The 19,083-nt window shown below is 46.2% G+C and overlaps 1 protein-coding gene across 1 annotated transcript in view; it reads right to left on the reverse strand.

Moving 5' to 3' along the window:
* Positions 1–2,538: 2,538 nt before the first annotated feature.
* Positions 2,539–19,083, reverse strand: part of GLDN (gliomedin) — a 29,382-nt gene continuing 12,837 nt past the window's right edge. Inside the window, exons 4-9 of the mRNA XM_008071527.1 lie at positions 13,391–13,537; positions 11,010–11,138; positions 7,947–8,030; positions 7,724–7,849; positions 6,190–6,340; positions 2,539–3,159 (exon numbers count right to left, since the gene is read on the reverse strand). Of these exons, the coding sequence (XP_008069718.1) occupies positions 2,682–3,159; positions 6,190–6,340; positions 7,724–7,849; positions 7,947–8,030; positions 11,010–11,138; positions 13,391–13,537 (1,115 nt within the window). The 3' untranslated portion in view covers positions 2,539–2,681. The remainder of the gene's footprint in view (positions 3,160–6,189; positions 6,341–7,723; positions 7,850–7,946; positions 8,031–11,009; positions 11,139–13,390; positions 13,538–19,083) is intronic.

Genomic DNA, 19,083 nt, shown 5'->3' on the forward strand with positions numbered 1-19,083 from the left:
ATGAACATTCTATTTTAGAATGAGCCCAAAACTTTTTAAAAAATCAAGTACTGTTTGCAGGAAATAATAAATAAAATCTTAATTCTCTTTGTAAAGATAAGCCAGATTATAAAATTACCCGCTGCCATTAAACATCGGTCAAATTCAGTTGTCCTTACATTAACATTAGTCTGCCATAGCAAAAGAAAAAAAGTCCCAGTGTGAACTTCTCTAGCGGTAAGCATATGATTCCTGACTCACAGTTAAGGGAGCAAAGATAGCTCAGATATCAATATTGGGGCTTCTAAAACATTTTCCTAAAAGGAATATGTGCTAATACCATAACTAACCTCTTTTGGTTGCTGCCACATATACAATTAGTATTGCATGTATTACTCTTACTATGCTAGTATTACCATGAAATTATATTCATATCCAGGTCTCCTGTGTTCAGAAATGGCAGCATACATATTTAAATACTTTAAAAGAACACTAGCACTCATTAAACATATTGATCTTGAACATGAGACTCTTACTTTTTTACAAAACATGAATCTCAAAGGATGTTTTTTAAAAGCTGGTGAACATGACATGATCAATCCATGAACATGAAAAAGTGAAGGGGGAAAGTTTCAAATACCCATTATCTTCAGAACACAACAAAGTCACTAGCAGTTGGGTATTTTCAGGGTGTGGTGGGATTTGTATATTAAATCTGTATATCTCCCAAGTTTTAAATATTAAATTTTACACACTATTAATTGTGTATAAAACCAGAACTCAGGGCCGCTGAGAATGGATTTGGGCCCAGAGAAAAAGTTTCAGAGCACATATAAATTGGGGCAAATTGCTGAAAAATCTTTGCATAACGTTTTTCCAGCTCCCTTCCTGGCTGCAGGGTGACAGTTCCCAGCTCCTCTCTACTTCCAGAGGCCCTGCTGGGACCTCTGTGCTGAGCTGAAGGATGTTGGAGGACTTGCAATATGCATATTTAGGGACACTTAGGAGCAAGTTCTACTGGGTTCTCTCTTGGCATTCCAGGGTACAAGAGCACATCCTTTAAAACCATGTCAGGGAAAGAACAGCATCCTCACCCCCAACTGCTTTTGTGGAGGGTCACTTAACCGTACCCTGTTATCACCCTTACCCTCTGCCAAAACCTCACATCACATGCCACTTCTCGGTCTGAAACAAAACAACACAGGCTCTGATTCAGATTCTTCCAAGAATCAGGCTCAGCTTATGTTCTTGATCAGGGCTCAGCAAACTTTTTCTGTAAGGGCCCAGACAATAAATGTTGTGGGTTTTGTGGAGCCATACAGCCTTTCGCAACAACTCGATTCTGTTGTTGTAGAGCAAAAGTAGTCACAGATTATAATTCATCAATAGACGAGTATGGCTGCGCTCACTAAAACTTTATTTACAAAAGCAGGCAATGTACTGGCTTTGGCCCAAGGTCCCTGGTTTGCCAGTCCCTCTTCTAGATAATAACTACATATCGTGCCTCTCTTCTGAACACTGCTAAATGCTTCTCCTGGTAGCAGTCAACTAATGGCCACTCACACAGTATTCAGTACTCCAAAAGTATGTCTACAGCCATGGGGAAGAAGCCAGAGTGACCTGAGGACTCAGTGTTTATGATCCATAGCTACAAATCGACATTATCAGAAATTTATGGGAACCTGGAAGAGCCCAGTTTTGTGTCCTTAAGAAACTCAAGCAGGCAGCTGTTTTTGACTTTTGCTAACTGGAGCTGAGGATAATGGCCATTCTGTGGTGGCAGGTGTAGATGCAGGGAAAAGGAGTAAATGATGAATAACATGGTACCTTAGAAGTAAAAATGAATCAATGCATCTTTCCAAAGCACCAATGTAAGTCAGCACTGAGGAATTCACTACTCAAGCAAGAGCACTTATCAATTCAAAGATAAATCTGTTCAGCACATAGCTAAAAGAAAACACACACACACACACACACACACACACACACACACACAAATAGAACCAGATATATAAAAGTTGTGAGACTAGCAACAGCCAAGAATCACAGAATATCCTACAGGTAAGGAAATTTTACCAGTCGTCTCAGCCAGCTGTTTCATATTACCAGTGGGGAAGTCAAGATTCAAGGATGAAAAAGTAATTTGCCCAACTAATTTGTAAAGGAATCACCAAATCTCAACTTCCATTTCAACTTCTAGTACATTACTGGTTCGCTAAGCAATCTGATTTTGTTGATTATTTATTATTATTATTTTTATTTTTGAGTTGGAGTCTCACTCTACTGCCCAGGCTGGAGTACAGCGGCACACTCATGACCACCCCAGTGTTGACCCACTGGGCTCCAGCGATCCTTCCACCTCAGCCTTCCAAGTAGCTGGAAATATAGGCGCACACTACTGCACCTGGCTAATTTTTGATTTATTGTAGAGACGAGAGCTCATCAAGTTGCCCGGGCTGGTCTTGAACCCGCAGGCTCAGGCAATCCACTCACCTCAGCCTCCCAACGTGCTGGGATTATAGACTGAGCCACCAAGCCTGGCCAAGCAATCTGATTTTAAAGGGAGCTTCTTGACCATATATATACTCAAGTCATCACATTATGTTCTAAGTACCTGGCTACCCTTAAAGACATGTTTTCCTTTGGTAGAAATGGCCCCAAAAATCATCTGAAATTTGTTGAGGGACACAGAATGCAGCTCATCACTTGTTTAAGGTAGCTGACAAAAACAGCACAGGATAAAGCATCAAATGGCCATCTTCCCACGAATACAAATGCCTATCTCTCATGTTGTATGATAACATGGCAAGAACAGACTGGGAAGTTCTTAAATCGAAGTTTGCATTGATTTGTTTCCCTCCTATCAAATCAAAGGCAAATGTGATCCTCATATCTTTGGTGTCTGTGACATAGAGGATTCCTCGGGTGATGAAGGCATTGCCAGCCTTGGATTTGGGGTACGTGGTATTGATGTGTTGCACCACTGAGAATGTCCTCTCATCCAGCTGTGCTACGAGAATGCTCGAACCATCCATACTTGAAGCATAGATAATCCAAAGGCCTTTTTCATCTACGGCTAGATTGAAGTAAGTCTTGGAATTTGCAAAAAGGTATTTTCGATCAAAGTACAAGGCATTTTCAAGCTTCAGTATTTGGGATGTTTCTTTGCCAAAATCAAATCTGAAATGTGAAAAAAAAAGTGGACATGAGTTACTGTTTCTGTAGATGAAAGTGGTTTGTTAGACTCCTCTATTACTCTGTGTAGGTTGGGGATAAGGTCTGAGTTTCTGCATTTCTAGCAAACTCCCAGGTAATGCCTGTTCTGCCTCCTTCAGCAATGCTATTAGCAGTGAGATGTCAAGGACAACTAACTTGTGCTGGAAGAAGAAACAAGTGTGTGTTAAAGAAAGCACTCCCTGGGGTCAGAGTGAACTCATATCTAAGTTACCACTTATTAGCCATGTGACCCAGAGAAAATAACTTTACCTCACCAGTCCTCAGACGATTGTTGACATCCTGAAATGCCCTCTCAAAGATTCTTAGAGTGCAAGAAACTGTAAAAGATGATCTAGTCCAATCCTTTCATTTCACACATGAAAAAGGAGAAGAGACTAGCCCATGAATACAAGCAGTAGCAGAGCCAGAGTTTGAGCTTAGGATTTCTAACTTCAAGTTTGGGTATTATTCCTTAACCCCATGCTGGGATTTTAAGAAAAAAATTTTCTCAGACTTCTAAATTCAGAAGAAAGTCACCAGCTGAGGAAGGATGTAGCAATATTGGGATTGTAAAGACCATTTTCTTGTCTAAGAAGTGGCCAGATCAACGAAACTAAAATGGAATCCCATGGTAAGCAGCGGCATCCATTGGTAAGGCCCATCTCTCTCAGCAAGAACAGGGTCTAACTCAGGTCTTCCTCTCCCTAAAATGGAATCCCTTAGCTCCTGGAGGCTGTCTTATTTGGAAGATTCCAAATCTAGGTCACATAAAAAATGTGAATCATGATTCAAAAGATATCTAACTCCAAGAATAAAAATTCAGGGACACTAGGCTAAAAGACAAGGAAAAAAAAAAAAAAAAACAAAAACCAGCACCAGAGGGTGCCATTGAGCAGCAGCAGAACATAAAATGTATGAATCTGTGGATATGCATTTGAGCATGGCAGACTTGAAGTCTATTAAGAAACCTTGAAGTAAGTTTGAAAGAAACTAGAGAACAGTGAGGACTTGGGAAGGTCCCTGGCCATCTCAACTCACTGTAATTCTCCCTCCTCTAAATGCCTGGAGTTTAGTACTGCTGCCACTTGGTGTCTTCTGGTCCCGGTACCTAGCAGTGGCGTCCTTTGGTAAGGCTCATCTCTCCCAGCAAGAACAGGGTCTAATTCAGGTCTTCCTCTCCCTCAGCTCCCAGCCTGGTGCCTGGCATAGAGCAGGAGACCTCAGTACAGGTCTCTCAAATAGCGCATCACAAACTTGTCTTCCTTTAGAAGACTCTCTCTTTTATTTATTTATTTTATTTTATTTTGAGTTGGAGTCTCACTCAGTCGTCCAGACTGGAGTGCAGTGGCCACTCCCGGCCACCGCAGCCTCGCCTGCTGGGCTCCGGCGAGCCTTCCGCCTCAGCCTTCCGAGTAGCCGGAATTACAGGCACGCACTACCACGCCCGGCTGATTTTTTGATTTATTGTAGAGATGAGGTCTCGCTGCCCAGGCGGGTCTCGAGCCCGCGGGCCCAGGCAATTCACTCACCTCAGCCTCCCAAAGGCGCGGGATTACAGGTTGAGCCACCGAGCCCAGCTAGAAGACTCTCTTAAAAAGGCCAGTCCTCATTCTAGGGCTTATTCACCCTGGACTCCCCTCCTACCTGACCTCCGTGTGTATAATATGGCAGCAGGGAGCCATGTAACTAATTGAGAAGCATCACGAGAAGGAATGTGTCTTGGACATCTGGGCAGGTGGTGGATTATGTATAGGTGTCCTTTTCTACTAGCATGAGACTCTGCCCAAATAGGCTGGCCAGGGAGTGATGTGGAGATGAGGGGAGTCTGTAGAGGGGAGGGAGAGACAAAAGGAGGGGTGCTTCCGGACATAGCCTGTGTCTAATGTGACTGATCAAATTGCACATGACACTACGCAGCCCATCCCTATCCTAACTTGAGCACTCATATGCCAAAGAGCTTGTTAAAGCTGGCCCTCACTAAGGGTAGGAGGAGGATGAGGAAGAAAGAGAGAAGGGACCCAGCCTCCCTCAAGGTCATTGTTTCTTGTTTTGAATGACTAGGAGCACTATTCATAATACCAGGATTATTATTTCATTTAGGGGTAAAGCTGGAGGGACTCGGAGGATCTAGTCCATCTTTTAATTTTTAGTTGAGGACACAGAGACCACAGGAGGTGGTGTCTCTTGTCCAAGGCCATAGAGCGAGATGGCAGAAGAGTTGGAATCAGAAGCTAGGTGTCCTGGCTTGAAAGGGCAAAATTACTGCTTTCTTGATTTGCCCAAGACAACCTGCTTCTGCCTCCAAAGTTCAGATCTTGATTTCGTCTTGAGCCATAGTCAAAACTTCAGCAATTCAAAAAAAAAAAGAGAGAGAAAGAAAGAGAAAGAGAGAGAGAAGGAAGGAGGGAAGGAAGGAAGGAAAGAAACCTTCAGCAATTCTTGTGGCAGTAAGGCTCAGCTACTGCCCTGAGTAGCGTCTACCCCAGTGAGCCCTCCCAGAGTGAGGCCCCGGAGGGCTCCATCAAGATGACAAATCAACCTGAAGGCAGAGAAGCCTGGCTCTGGGGTGCAGTTCCTAGACTTCAGTGGTGACATAAAATCCCTCACATTCAGCTTTTCAAAACAAAACTGTTATCAGGGAACAACATGTTCCCCCAGAGGTAACTCTGGGTTCTGGATGCTTCCTTTCTCAGAGGATGAGAAAGCTGCACCCCTCACCTCTGTCTGCTTGTTCCTGGTTCTGGCCTTCCTCAGGGTGTCCAGGCCAGCAATAAGTGCAGACCCCAGGCAGGGCTTGGGACATGGGGCACACTCACATACCCTGTGCTTCACTTGGCCGTGCCTGACCTCTGGCTGTGTGCCAGCCACAGGGACATAAAGATCATGAAAACACAGTCCCTACCTCTAAGTAGCCCCGCACAGCAGGTGCTGAGATGCCTGAGAAGGTGCTGAGATGCGGGCCACAGGAAGGGAGCATGGTCCAGGGTGACTCACCTCACAATGGTGTTGGAGCCCCCTTTGTGGTAGTAGAGAGAGTTGTTGTAAACAGCATGCCCACAACCATGAAAATAGTAAGGGAGCTGGATGGACGTGTAGCTGCCATTCAGAAGTGAGGGCTGGTCCTTGAATTCCTTCACCATGATGCCTGCAGGAGGGAAGCCAGGGAGAGGATGTTACCTGCCATTCAGCAATCACAGCCTGGGAGTGAGGTCACCAGGGGCTCAAAAGGAGGGAGGCCGAGAGTGAGACGTTCCCTAAGGCCACTTGTCCAGCTTCAACAACCTGAAACTCCTAAGCTTAAGTCTGGTTCTCCTTATGGATTTCCAAAATGTCTTTCAAACATAGTAGCCACAGAATTGGCTTTGCTCCTCCTGAGAGAACTACGTGTCACCCTCTCCCCGCCCCACTCTGTGGTATTTATAAAATCCTCTATCAGAGCAGCACAGGTCTGTGCTAGGAAGAGCAGATAGTTAGCACTCAGGCAGTCACCTTTGGCCTCTTCCCACCTTGCCCTGCGCTCCACAGCAGCCACTGCTAATGCCCAATATTTCTCTTCCTTTTTTTTTTTTTGAGTTGGAGTCTCACTCTGTCACCCAGACTGGATTGCAGTGGCATGCTCCCGGCCATTGCAGCCTCGACCTGCTGGGCTCCGGTGATCCTTCCGCCTCAGCCTTCCAAGTAGCTGGAACTATAGGCACGCACTACCACACCTAGCTAATTTTTTGATGTATTGTAGAGATGAGGTCTCGCCAAGTTGCCCGGGCTCGTCTCGAACCCGTGGGTTCAGGCAATTCACTCGCCTCAGCCTCCCAAAGCACTGGGATTACCAGGCTGAGCCACGGAGTCTGGTCCTACTCTTCCCTTTTGAGTCACAAAATCTTTCTTAGCTGGCACCCTGGGCAGTTACTGCCAGCTGAACAGTTCACTTTGATGAAATAAAGAACCAATTTCTTCTCAGCTATTTCTCTAACCAGTCAGTACGCCAGACCCCTTCTGGGATAAGGCCACTGTCACCACCACTGGCAATTCCTGACCACATCCCTGTGGGGCAGTCGACTGGGGTTTCAGTCTGCTGCTCAGATGCAACATAGCAGCAAAGTGGCATGTCACCTTCTCCCTGGGCTCTCCATCGCACAGACACCTGGGAAAATGGCCAAAACACTCTCCTGGGAGAGTGGCAAACTTAGAGAAAGACAGATCGTGCACAAGGATGTGTCTCTGATGTTTCTTCCCATTATGATTTGGGGTTTGTAAGGTCTGCAATTGTAATGCTATTTGTTTTCTTCTGGTTACTTTGCCCAAAATTGGATAGGCCACATTTGGGGTCCCTGTGACCTGAACTGCAAGGCTTGCCACCAGCATGTTCAAAGGAGGAAGGTATTCTCTCCATTTGTTTGTACTTTCTAAAATAAAGAGCAATTAATAACAGCAATTAGCAGGGATTTCAGACACAAAAAATAGAATAAGCCTGAAGGTAGACAATGGAATATTTCCATACAGATATGAACCATCGGCCCAGTGATAGTACCTGAAAAATGCTCAGTCACCCAAATACGGTCATCACTCTTGTTAGCAGACTCTCTTATCCAAGTCCCAAATGTTTCTGTAACTTTTAGTACTTGCACTGGGTTGCCAATGCCTGTGATCATGGATTCTGACAAAAGAAGAGAAAGGAAAGTCACTCACGGTCCAGTTATGACTTGAAGCCACCCAATTTCCAAATTTCAGGACAGGATGCTTTGTTTCTGTACCTGCTTGTGGGGAATGGTGTTCACTGACTTTATCATCAGCTTTTCCAATCAAGGTGTCATCGTTTGGTATGGCACATGACTCACCTAAAATGGCAACAGCAACCATAATCAGGGCAAATACAGTTGGTATGGTGAGGTTTGTATAACTTTATAATTGCTGCTTTCCCCCATCTCTCCCAGATTCTAGGCCCATAAGCATGCCGTGCAGTAGGCCCACTGTGTTCCTTGGTTGCTTGCTCTTAAGCAACCCCAAGCCATATGCTTCCCTCTTGCTTGGTCAGTTCCCAACAAGTGTTCCACGACCATAGATGCTAAGATAATACAATCCCAAGATGATGTCAGTAAAGAGAAAAGCTGCCCGAGCCAGCCAGTTCAAACCATAGTCAATCCGGGAGGAAGAGAGGCTTATTGACACCTTCCTGGCTCCCCCTCCCCCACACCATGGCAGGTGGTCTCACTATCTTGATTGCATTGTTCTGGAGGGATTTTCATTTTTAGAGGAGTTATTGAGGACACTGGAAGAAGCAGCCTTAGAGATGGGGTGATCCACTGTACCCAGTGCCATCCTGGGGAGGCATCAGGGGAGGAATGTCAGAGCCTCAGAGGAAAAAGAAAGCTAGAGGCAACCTGGCCCAGAGATGTTAGAATCCCCTGAGGGCCATTTCCATGCCATCTCTGCCTGAAGGCCCAGAGGGACACAGGTCCTTGGCAGTGCCTGATTCATGGTTGATTCAAGGCTGCTCCTGAGCTGCAGCTCATCCTCCTTGTCTTATCAGTGTTCCCCTTAATGAATGGGTTTAATGTAAACCTTTGAGGAAGAAGAGCTTTGAGGTGGCAAGGGGAGGGGAACAGCACGGCCAGTGTGAAGAGCATAGGCCGTGGTCTGAGGTAGATCGGGGCAAATTGGGCTTTATAGGGAAAGCCAGGCCCACTCACCTGGATGAATTTGGAGGGATTCAAGTCACTTTATGGCTGCTCAACAGAAAGGGCAGCCTCTCTACTGTCACTAGGGAAGCTCACAGAATAATTTGAAGGGGTTTCTTTATCAGCAAAAGAATGAGGCCAGATCCTACATGATCTCTGCATCTTTCTAGTTGGGTAAGCCAGTGTTTCTCTGAAGTCCTCCTGTCACCTGATGACCACAGTCTCGGGGATCTGTTAAGCTCCCCCACAGGCAATCCTGTTGCCTCTGGGCTTCATCTGGAGTTTCTGCTTGGGAAATTAAAGGGTGTTAAAGGAATGGAACTGGAGTGAGAGAGAGGGCCAAGTTCAAATACAAATGCCTGGCAATCAGGGACTTATTTCTAGAAGGCAGGATGGAAGATAATGCCTCTCATTTAAAGCAGTTTTCACAACTCTGGCCCCAACCCCTGCCAACCCAGCTCTCAGCAGATAGGCTGAGCTGCGGGAACTACTTCTCCAGACACAGACTGCCATTGGCTGACAGAGCCTTTAGCAAATTAGAATTCTGCAGAAGCTCAGGTCAGAGCCCCCTTCTCTCAGGGGAAGGTCCCACTCAGCTCATTCTCCAAGGGAAGCTGAACAAAGTGCTGATGCTAATGGATGGGGTGGGGCTGAACGCCAGCGAAGGAAGGAGCAGCTCTGAGAGATTTAACATGGCATTAACTGCTGGGCAGAATGCTAATCAGGCTCCATTGAGCGGGGAAGAGGAATGGGAACATCTTTGAAGGAACAAATTCGCCCACTCTGACAGCTGAGTTCATGCCCCCAAATGTCTTCCAAAAAGAACAGTGCATCACACAGAACTCAAGACTGGTTAGGAAAGTAGCAGCAACAACCACAGCAAGGCTGGGAAACTCCAGTTAGACCCTCCTCTATGTTTGCCACTGAGGCAATGTCAGCAAATTGTTCCTCCTTGGGAGTTAAGCCAGATGATAGGTCTTAAATCAGCCCTTTTGGGAATAAGTTTTAGCATTGTCCTAGAAGTATTTTCTATTAATATGATTCCTGATTTCTAATTAGCTTTCAATCCCATGGCCTCCTTGCCCCAAACAGACTGCAAAACCAGTTCTCTTGGCCTGCCAGAGATCCGGTATTCCTTGCCCTTGGTTGACTTGGGTCAGGTCTCAAAGTGCAAATTTCCATTTCTGAAAGGATGTTTCTCAGAGCTGAGGTTTTGCAGTCAGGCAGACCTGGGTTTGAATCCTAGTTCTGCCACTTCCTCATTGAGTGACCTTGGGCAAGTTCCTTAGCTTCTTGGGGTGTCAGTTTGGTATCTGTAAGTTGGAGACAATAATGATTCTAATATCATGGGATTGTTGTGACAATTAAATGAGCTAAACATGTAGCACTGTGCCTCAGCACTCAAAAATTAGTGGTGGCAATAGTAGCACTGTGATTACTATTTGTGGGGAGCCAACCAGTTTGAACCTCCCAGCATCTCCTAAGCATCAGTCTAGGCCCTCACTCTCCCAAGAGTGTGTCACTGTGAAAAGTTAGCAGCATAGCCCTCAAGACAGTTTCAGGGGAGAGGGATGGTAGATATGGTGAGGAGGAAGAGCAGTCTGTAGATATATGAATGAAGAGGGATGGGGGGGAGCCCAATTCTTTTTTTTTTTTTTTGAGTTGGAGTCTCACGTTGTCACCCAGACTGGAGTGCAGCGGCCGCTCCCGGCCACCGCAGCCTCAACCTGCTGGGCTCCAGCATCCTTCCGCCTCAGCCTTCCAAGTAGCTGGAACTACAGGCACGCGCTACCATGCCCGGCTGATTTTTTTATTTATTGTAGAGATGAGGTCTTGTCAAGTTGCCCAGGCAGGTCTCGAACCCGCCGGCTCAGGCAATCCACTCACCTCGGCCTCCCAAAGTGCTGGGATTACAGGCTGAGCCACCAAGCCCAGCCGGGAGCCCAATTCTAAACCTGCCCCCGGTCCTCATCCCAGGGCAGACCGTTCAGACCTTTCATGAGCATGTTGCAAGTGGGGGGGGGGGGATTTCCTCCCTCTGCTTAAAAAAATCTTATCACAAAGTCTGGTGTGTAGACCAAGAATTTGGAATCATTAGTGGAGGAGGCAGGTTTCTTGGGGGCAGCAAGGATTAGTGACCTGGGCACTGGCCGTTGAACATGTTTGGCTGCCGAGGGCCTTTGGCTCTTCTACTTCCAGGGGGCCCTGGAGGACCTGGAGGGCCTGGGGGTCCAGGTGGGCCGGGTGGGCCTTGGTCACCTTTGATACCTGGAGAGAGAGAAAGGGAGAGGGAGAGGGAATGAGAGAAGAGACAGGGAAGGGGAGAGGAAGAGGGAGGGAGGAGGGAGAGAGGCAGAGAGATTGATTGATTGATCATCAGAAATCGGGTTTCACATGAGGAAAAGGAATACTGAACAACTCCAGGGAGTCTGGCTGAGCCACCCCTTCCTAGAGGTCACTTACTTGAGCAAGAAACAACCCCTAGTGGGTGCTGAGTACAAACCAGGTGCCAGAAACTGTGCTAAGAGTTTTGCAAATGTCCCCGTCATTTCTCCCAACTATTCTGAGATGTGCAATAGTTATCCCCTCGGACAACAGAGTCTTAGGAAAGGAAGTGATTTTTCTGCGGTTATGATCTGAAGAGCTCTGGAACAGGACTTTGGTGTGTCTCATTCCAAAACCTCGTCCTGTTTTCATGGAACCAGTGTCAGTGGATCTCAACCTTGGCTGCTTATGAGAATCACCTAATCAGCTTTATCAACATTTGAGCTCCTGGGCCTCACCCCAAACCAGGTGCATTGGAAAGTTGGTGGGAGGTTGGTCACTGTGTCTTCTGAAGCCTCAGAGCGTGCAGCCAGGTCTGAGAAGCACTGTGCTGTATGGTGGAAGAAATCAGGGACTGCTTTAAGTTCTGCCCTGCTCAGCTTTGTGAGCTTGGGCAGGGAAGTTAACCCTTCTGAGCCTGTTTTTTCATCTCCAGATTGAGTCTCATAGTCCCGGCCCTGCCCTGTGAGAACCAGTGAGGTCATTGCTATGAATAACGTGATGGCTGCAGGGTCAACCCCCCCCCCGCAGGTAGCCACCCCTCTAGCTTCAGGCCGCCCCTGTGAGATGCAGCCCGTAGCAGGGCCGCCAGTTCAGGAGCTTTCATAAAAGTGCCACTCACTGGGCTGGTCATCCCTTTAGTTCCCTCTCCTGTCCTGGGCTGAGACTGGTAAGCAGAGGCCTCTTTAGCTGCCTCTTCACAGTCAGACCAGATAAGCCTCTTCAGTCTCTCTAGAGGGCTCTAGTGAGGCCACAGGAGCTGGAGCCAGGCCTACATCTACCCAGGAAGGGGCAGAGATCTGTAGGTAGAGCAGATGTGGCCCCATCTCCTACACCTACTCCACTCTCCACTGGAGGACACGCTCCACTCTGGCCTGGTCTTTTCAGTTGGGTGCATAAAGGAGGGGGCTTTTCTGAAGGGCCTGTCATCACCACTCACTTCAGTGGCACAAGGGAATGTGACAATCTGGACATGTAGATTTCCTATATAACTGAAGTGTAACATGATCTCATATTTTTTCAAATATATTTACGTATATTACCCTGTCAAAATACTTCTTAAATTGCATATTTGTGTAGAATATCCCCTGTTTATGAAACAAAATATACTAAACATAACTTGCTCTTTCCCTGATACATAGTAGGCACTCAGTCAAGTTTGAATGGGTGGGTGGATGGTTGGATGGCCGGCTGATTCAGGGTCATTATTCTGAACATCTGTGATCATCCTCGCTTCTTGAAAACAGATATGGTGTCTTACTCACTTTTAGCTACTAGTAAAGTCCCTGGTTCATAAACAGTGTTCTCTGGGACTCAACACGTGTTTACTGAGTACATTAATAGAATAGTTATGTTTCATGATACAGACGGTCTCCAATGTATTGTGCTTTTAAAATTCTTCTGCCTCTTCCTCCTCCATGAGTGTCAGCTGTCACTAACTCATTCTACCGTGTAATTGTCTTTGCGTGGCCGGCTGCCCCTTACCCTCTTCCCCCACAAACACCAACTATCTGCTTTTACCCTGGGCTGGAAAATTAGCCACTGTATTTCTAAGTGAAAAGGCTTAGGATCAGGTGCTGAACATGGCTCTACTTTGACTGTGAAGGCAATGCTTGTGTCTTTTCTCTGTTGTCTTCTGAGCAATCTTAAGTTGCTTACTCACTTGTCTTGTTCTGGACTGTGCTGGATTTCAATAGCTATTTGGAAATGGAAGCCTCCATCCCATTCAATCCAGCCATGGTTTTGAGACCTGAATGACCTAAATGACTTATGCTTAGATCCCAGGTCTGGTCTTGCCCACATGGAGTAACATGCACAGGTTTCTCCTTTTGGGAAGCACGGAAGTCTAAAACATGTCAAAACAGATGGTCACATAAGGCCAATAAGGAAAGAAGACAGAGCAGCCCCTGTGTTGGAAACCATGCAGCTCCCTGGGCCCATTGCCCTCAAAGACAGCCAAAGAGTATCCCTCTTACCTGCCAGGAGCACATCGTTGGACACATCTCCTTTGTCTCCCTTTTCTCCCTTCTGCCCTTGTGGGCCCTCGTTTCCTGGCAAGCCCAGTTCTCCATGATCTCCCTTTTCTCCCTTTTCTCCTGGACTTCCTGCAGCTCCAGGTAGCCCTGACAAAAACAAACAAACAAACAAACAAAAAACACACACACACACAAACAAAAATACAAACAAACGAAAGACATATTAGCCTGTTGTGCAAGAAATTCTGGCATGCCATCTTGTAATACCATAGGGTCATTATAGTATTTCTGGGTGGCTCTGCTGAATTATTCCTAGAGAAATTTGGCTGGGCCAACAGGTTGGAGAGAGGAGTGAACTGCAAGAGTGATGATCCCAGTAACAGTGGGAAGAAGGTAAGGAGGTCCTAATGGGAAGTCTGACACTGCAACCTTCCAAGGGCTTTGTGTGGTGCTATCATAGTGGGAGTGATCTACGTTATTTAATTTCTCACAATATATTGCTGTGGTAGGCTGGGCAGGTATCCTTACTCCCATTTTATAGACGTTGGAACTAAGGCCTAGAGTGGTTACAAGTGATGCTGCCTCAGATTCCATCTAATGGTCCTTTGTGTGACATTCCAAAACAAAATTCTTTTAATCACAATAGCAAAACAGGTAAAGTTGCTTTAGAATAACCATTAACAGGGATGGTGAACAAAGGGAGTGGGTGCAATTTCTGCTTCTGTTCATAGGGAGCCATGACTGCAGGAATGGTTGGAGAGTCATCTTCCCCACACAGCTAGAAACCAGTCATGGGCTAAGCAGCCGTGAGTGTCAACTTTGAACCATGGGCAGTGCAGGGACCCTCAGATTGTCCAGGCTCACTCCCAGGAGGTAGTTCTAAGCAACACAGGGATCCCAAACAGAGCCTGTCGATCTTATTAAGTTGAAGAGCTAAAAAATCAGAGTTTGGGAGATAGAGATGGCTAGAATTTGCAAGACAGAATAGCAGAAAGGAGAGAGCTGTGCAGAAGGAGACCTCCAGATCTGCAGAGGGCTTCCGAAGTCTTTGAGTGATGACCTGCATGAGGGAACAGTACAGGAGCAGGAAAGGAATTCACAGACAGTTCACTAGCAACTCTCAGAGCTTACACAGCCAGAAGTTCTCACTCCTACCGGTTAACATGACAAGAGCTCATAAAACCATTGGATATTTTCTAGATCTCTTGGAAGAGTCTTGTCTTGACTACATCAGCCCCAGGGTAAAGGCTGCTGTGGGCCCATCATCACAGCGCCTAAAAACAAGCTATGAAAGGATTGAACTCATCTGCAAGTAATTTAACTACCTGTCAAAACAGAGCCCCAAACTCAAATCATTCAGTTAATATAATTCAGCATATTAACAATTTAAGCAAGAAAAATCATATGCTCATCTAAATGGATGTAAAAGAAGCACTTGATAAAACTCAGCACCCATTCTTTTTTTTTTTTTTTTTTTTGAGTTGGAGTCTCACTCTGTTGCCCAGACTGGAGTGCAGTGGCCACTCCCAGCCACCGCAGCCTCGACCTGCTGGGCTCTGGCGATCCTTCCGCCTCAGCCTTCCAAGTAGCCGGAATTACAGGCATGCGCTACCACGCCCGGCTGATTTTTTGATTTATTGTAGAGATGAGGTCTAGCTGCCCAGGCGGGTCTTGAACCCGCGGGCTCAGGCAATCCACTCACTTCAGCCTTCCAAAGGCGCGGGATTACAGGCTGATCCACCGAGCCCGGCTCAGCACCCATTCTTTTTTTTTTTTTTTTTTGAGTTGGCGTCTCACTCTGTCACCCAGACTGGAGTGCAGTGGCCGCTCCTGGCCACCGCAGCCTCGCCTACTGGGCTCCGGGGATCCTACTGCCTCAGCCTTCCAAGTAGCTGGAATTACAGGCATGCACTACCACGCCCGGCTGATTTTTTGATTAATTGTAGAGATGAGGTCTCGCTGCCCAGGCGGGTCTCGAACCCGCGAGCACCCATTCTTAATAAAAATTCTCATTAAACCAGGAAGCGTAGGGAACCTTCCCAATCAGAAAAAGGGCATCTACGAAAATTCTACAGTGAACATCATCCTCCACAGTGAAAGATTCCTTTCCCCTAAAAACAGTAGCAAAAGTATCTACCCTCATGATTTTTATTTAACATTGTACTGGAGGTCCTAGCCAATGGGAGGAAAAAGAAAGAAAGGCATGCAGATTGGAACAGATTAATTGACTTGATGCCCCATCTCAGGGAACATCTGCTCATTTTGATGACAGCCCCCTGGAGACACAGCTTGAGGTATTGCTCAAAGTGGCAGAGATTTCAGTGTTGGAAGGCTAGCCATGGCACACTGCAGCTCATAGCCAAACACTCTGTGCTGCCATCAGATCAATTCTTCCTGGAAGCATAAATATGGAGCACTAAGCACCTTTCATTTATCCCGGAAGAGTGATAATTCAAAATGGTTTCTGCTGTTTCATATTCAATGGGCCATCTACAGATCACCTCAAGGAAGACAGTACTGCATGAGAGAACCCCAAAGTGTTGATCATTGCTAGAAAGTGTAGTGAACAAAGAAGCATTGCTAGATGGCTAGAATTTGGCTGAATTTTGACTCGGCTGAAGCTCACCATTAAGAAAATCTTAGTGAAAGCCCTGAAATTCAGCCACAGCTGGGAGTTAAAAGCCCAGGGGTTCCTTGCCTCTGCCAGTGGGAAACTTGGGCAGCAGCTGCCCTGACAGAGGAGCTGGGAGAGAACAGTGGAGGAGGAGGTGAAGAGGAGCAAGGGAACCGCCTCCATTGTCACTTGCTCTGCCACGCACTCAGTAATACAGGGGTCAAACTATGTGTCATGGCGCACACGCACATCACAGTTGCACCAGAAAACCCATCACGTGGGGTCATCCCTGCCCTGAACCACCAGCACATCTGGCTGGAAAGTGGCTCGCTCACTTGAGAAAAGCCCTTATGTGGTGCCCTCTGCATGAGAAGACAGTCTTTTGTCAGTGCCTTAAATAGGCAATTTAGCACATTATCTGAAGGAGACAAAAGACCAGAACGTTGCCATAGAGTCCAGCCAGCACAACGCATCAATGTAACCGATACCTTTGAAAGTTCTCACATGACCCAGATTTAGCAGGGGTAGGGAAATGAGATCTGCTGGTTTCTACAGTGTTTTATTTTTCAGGCATTTATTCTAGTCACAAAGAGTCTTCTGCATCATAATCTGATTTCCCCTTCCTGTCTTTTATTCCTTCCTCTTATGACTTTTATTTTCTTTCTCAAAAAGGGCATATGCGAAATAGAAAAAACGTTCCTACTATCATGCAGCTGTGGTGATGCCTCCCACACACGGCAGGTATTTAAAGCTATTTAAAGGCCTTTGCTTCAAGATGGATTTTGACTCCAGTCGTTTTTCAGCCTCTATTAAGAAAGGGTGTGGGACATTTTGTCTATGTGCCGTCTGCCTTTGCCCTCTTGCTGACCATTCCCTCTGACAAAGCGCCCCCCATCTTTGTTGGTAAAATCACTTTGGCCGTGCATTGGCCTCGGTATGTCAGAGACAAACTCTACCTCATCGTGATTCACCATCGAGGACCCATGTGTGGCATTTTCTACCCTGTCCTGGCTCAGGGAATATCAGGGTTGCTAGCCACGCACAGTGAGTGACACTATGTGACGCTGTGTGACCCCAGATCCTGGCACTGTTTGCTCCGTTACTCTTGGCTGGCTTCGAGTCGGCACATTCTGTCCAAGAAGAAAGGCCAGATTCTGCCCATCTAACTCATGTGCTCAAAGTGTCTCTCTGCTATTTGTCTTTTCAGGTGTCGCCCACTCAAAACAAACAGCTTCACCAGCTTTCGAGTTAGGAGTTGTGTGATATCCTGGCTGGGGTCAAGTTCATCATCTTCACCGCAGGGGGTGAGGGAGGACGTTTTATCTTCAGCAGTGCCATCTGTCTCTGACTAAGGCAGAAGAAAGGGGGTTCGAGAGTGTCACATAATTCCAGTCCTGAGACACGAGTAAGGAGGAGGACTTTTGTTTCTGTTTTTAATGAGAATTTGATTTTTTTTTAAAGAGAAGACACTGCAGCATTAGCCCTTAAGTGAGAAAATGCTAGACAGATGGAAAGAAAAATTGCTTGATTTTGAGGCAACAGAATGTCATACCTCATAGAAGATGCTAGTTGCACAATTGACAACATTTAAGTCTCTTTCAGTTCTACCTCTTCTCTCCAAATCTAAGTCAGTGTTTCCAAACGAATATAGAACATTTCCACTTAGATTTATTTTTTGTCTAAAATGAAGTTTCTTCTTTCCCATTTTTGAAAACAACAATAGTAGCAGCTAACACTAATATAGCACTTACTACGTATTAAGTCCTATTCTCAGCACTTTATCTATATAACTCATGTCATCGTTCTAATAACACTCTGAGGTTGGTACTATTATTGTCGCCATTTTATAAAGAAGGAATCTGTGGCAGAGTAATTAAGTAACTTGCCAAAGGATACACAGCTAGTAAGTAGAAGAACCAGGACCCAAATCAAACCATCTGACTCCATGCTATCCCATCATCCTTCTGAGCATTTCTGAGGTCAGAAATATCCTTTGATCCCTCAGTCACCTGGAAACAACAGTTAGGCTAGAGATCTGAAGGTCTGGCTTCAAAAGGTTTGTCTTCCTCTCAAGAACCCACAGGGGCTCCCAGATGCTTCCTGCGTAAGTGGAGCTGAAACCCCAGGCCATTCTTTGAAGACCATTAGCCCCTAGCCCTGCCCCAATCTAGTTGGGTCCCCACCATTACCCAGAGGTGTTCTCATAATTTGTGACCCTAGCCTTTCTGTTGTCTCCCTGCAAAGCCCTCCCCAAACCCCTCCACTTATTTCCAAGATGTTGACCACTCTCCTCTCCTTTGTCTCCTACATTTAGTTCTACTGCACAGTCCATTCACTACTCAGGGTCTTATCTGTCTGTCATCTGCACAGGAAAATTCAGCTTTTGCTTCTGGCAGTATTGCCTGCTGTGAAGCATAAATCAGTCTTCCAACCAGAATAACTAGTTATTAAGCACATGCCGCGTGGAAGACATATCTTTTCTTTCTACTGGATTATTGAGAAAAGCCCTTCTAGACAGACACCATGTTCTATTCTTCTCATTTATGTATTCATTCATTCTTCATTCATAAATTATTTATTAAGCCTTAGAAAGGCCCTGGCTAAGAGCTGTGATGAATAATAAAATCTATAAAATACAGTCCCACCTTCATAGACAAACACTAAAGTGGAGCATTTAACACTGGAAGCCACATTGGGAGTTATTAAAACCCAGCCTCCTCTGTCTACAAACGAGAAGGCCAAGGCCTCGTCTTGGAGTGACCTGCCCAAGGCCTCAGGGCCAGCTGGGCATCAAGGCAGGTTTTCCTAGAACTCCTTCCACTGTTCCCCTCTGCCTTGAAAGCAGGGAACAAGAGGCACAAAATCAACCCTGTCTGACTGGCAGGTTATCACTGAGTGAACTGTGTGTTCTTGTCAACATCCTACAGGTCTCCTGGAAGGCTGGGACCCTTCCAAGTCCTTCCCAGCCCCTCCTGGTAAGACAGCCTTGGGGCTCAGGCTGGAGGGTGTTAAAAGCCCTATATACTCTGACAATTGACTGCACCAGCTCTCAGGGCACAGGTTTCCTTCCTGTTTGCTC

The sequence above is a fragment of the Carlito syrichta genome, unplaced genomic scaffold (assembly GCF_000164805.1).
Source record: "Carlito syrichta isolate Samal-C Ts95f unplaced genomic scaffold, Tarsius_syrichta-2.0.1 Scaffold314363, whole genome shotgun sequence".
NCBI lineage: Eukaryota > Metazoa > Chordata > Mammalia > Primates > Tarsiidae > Carlito > Carlito syrichta.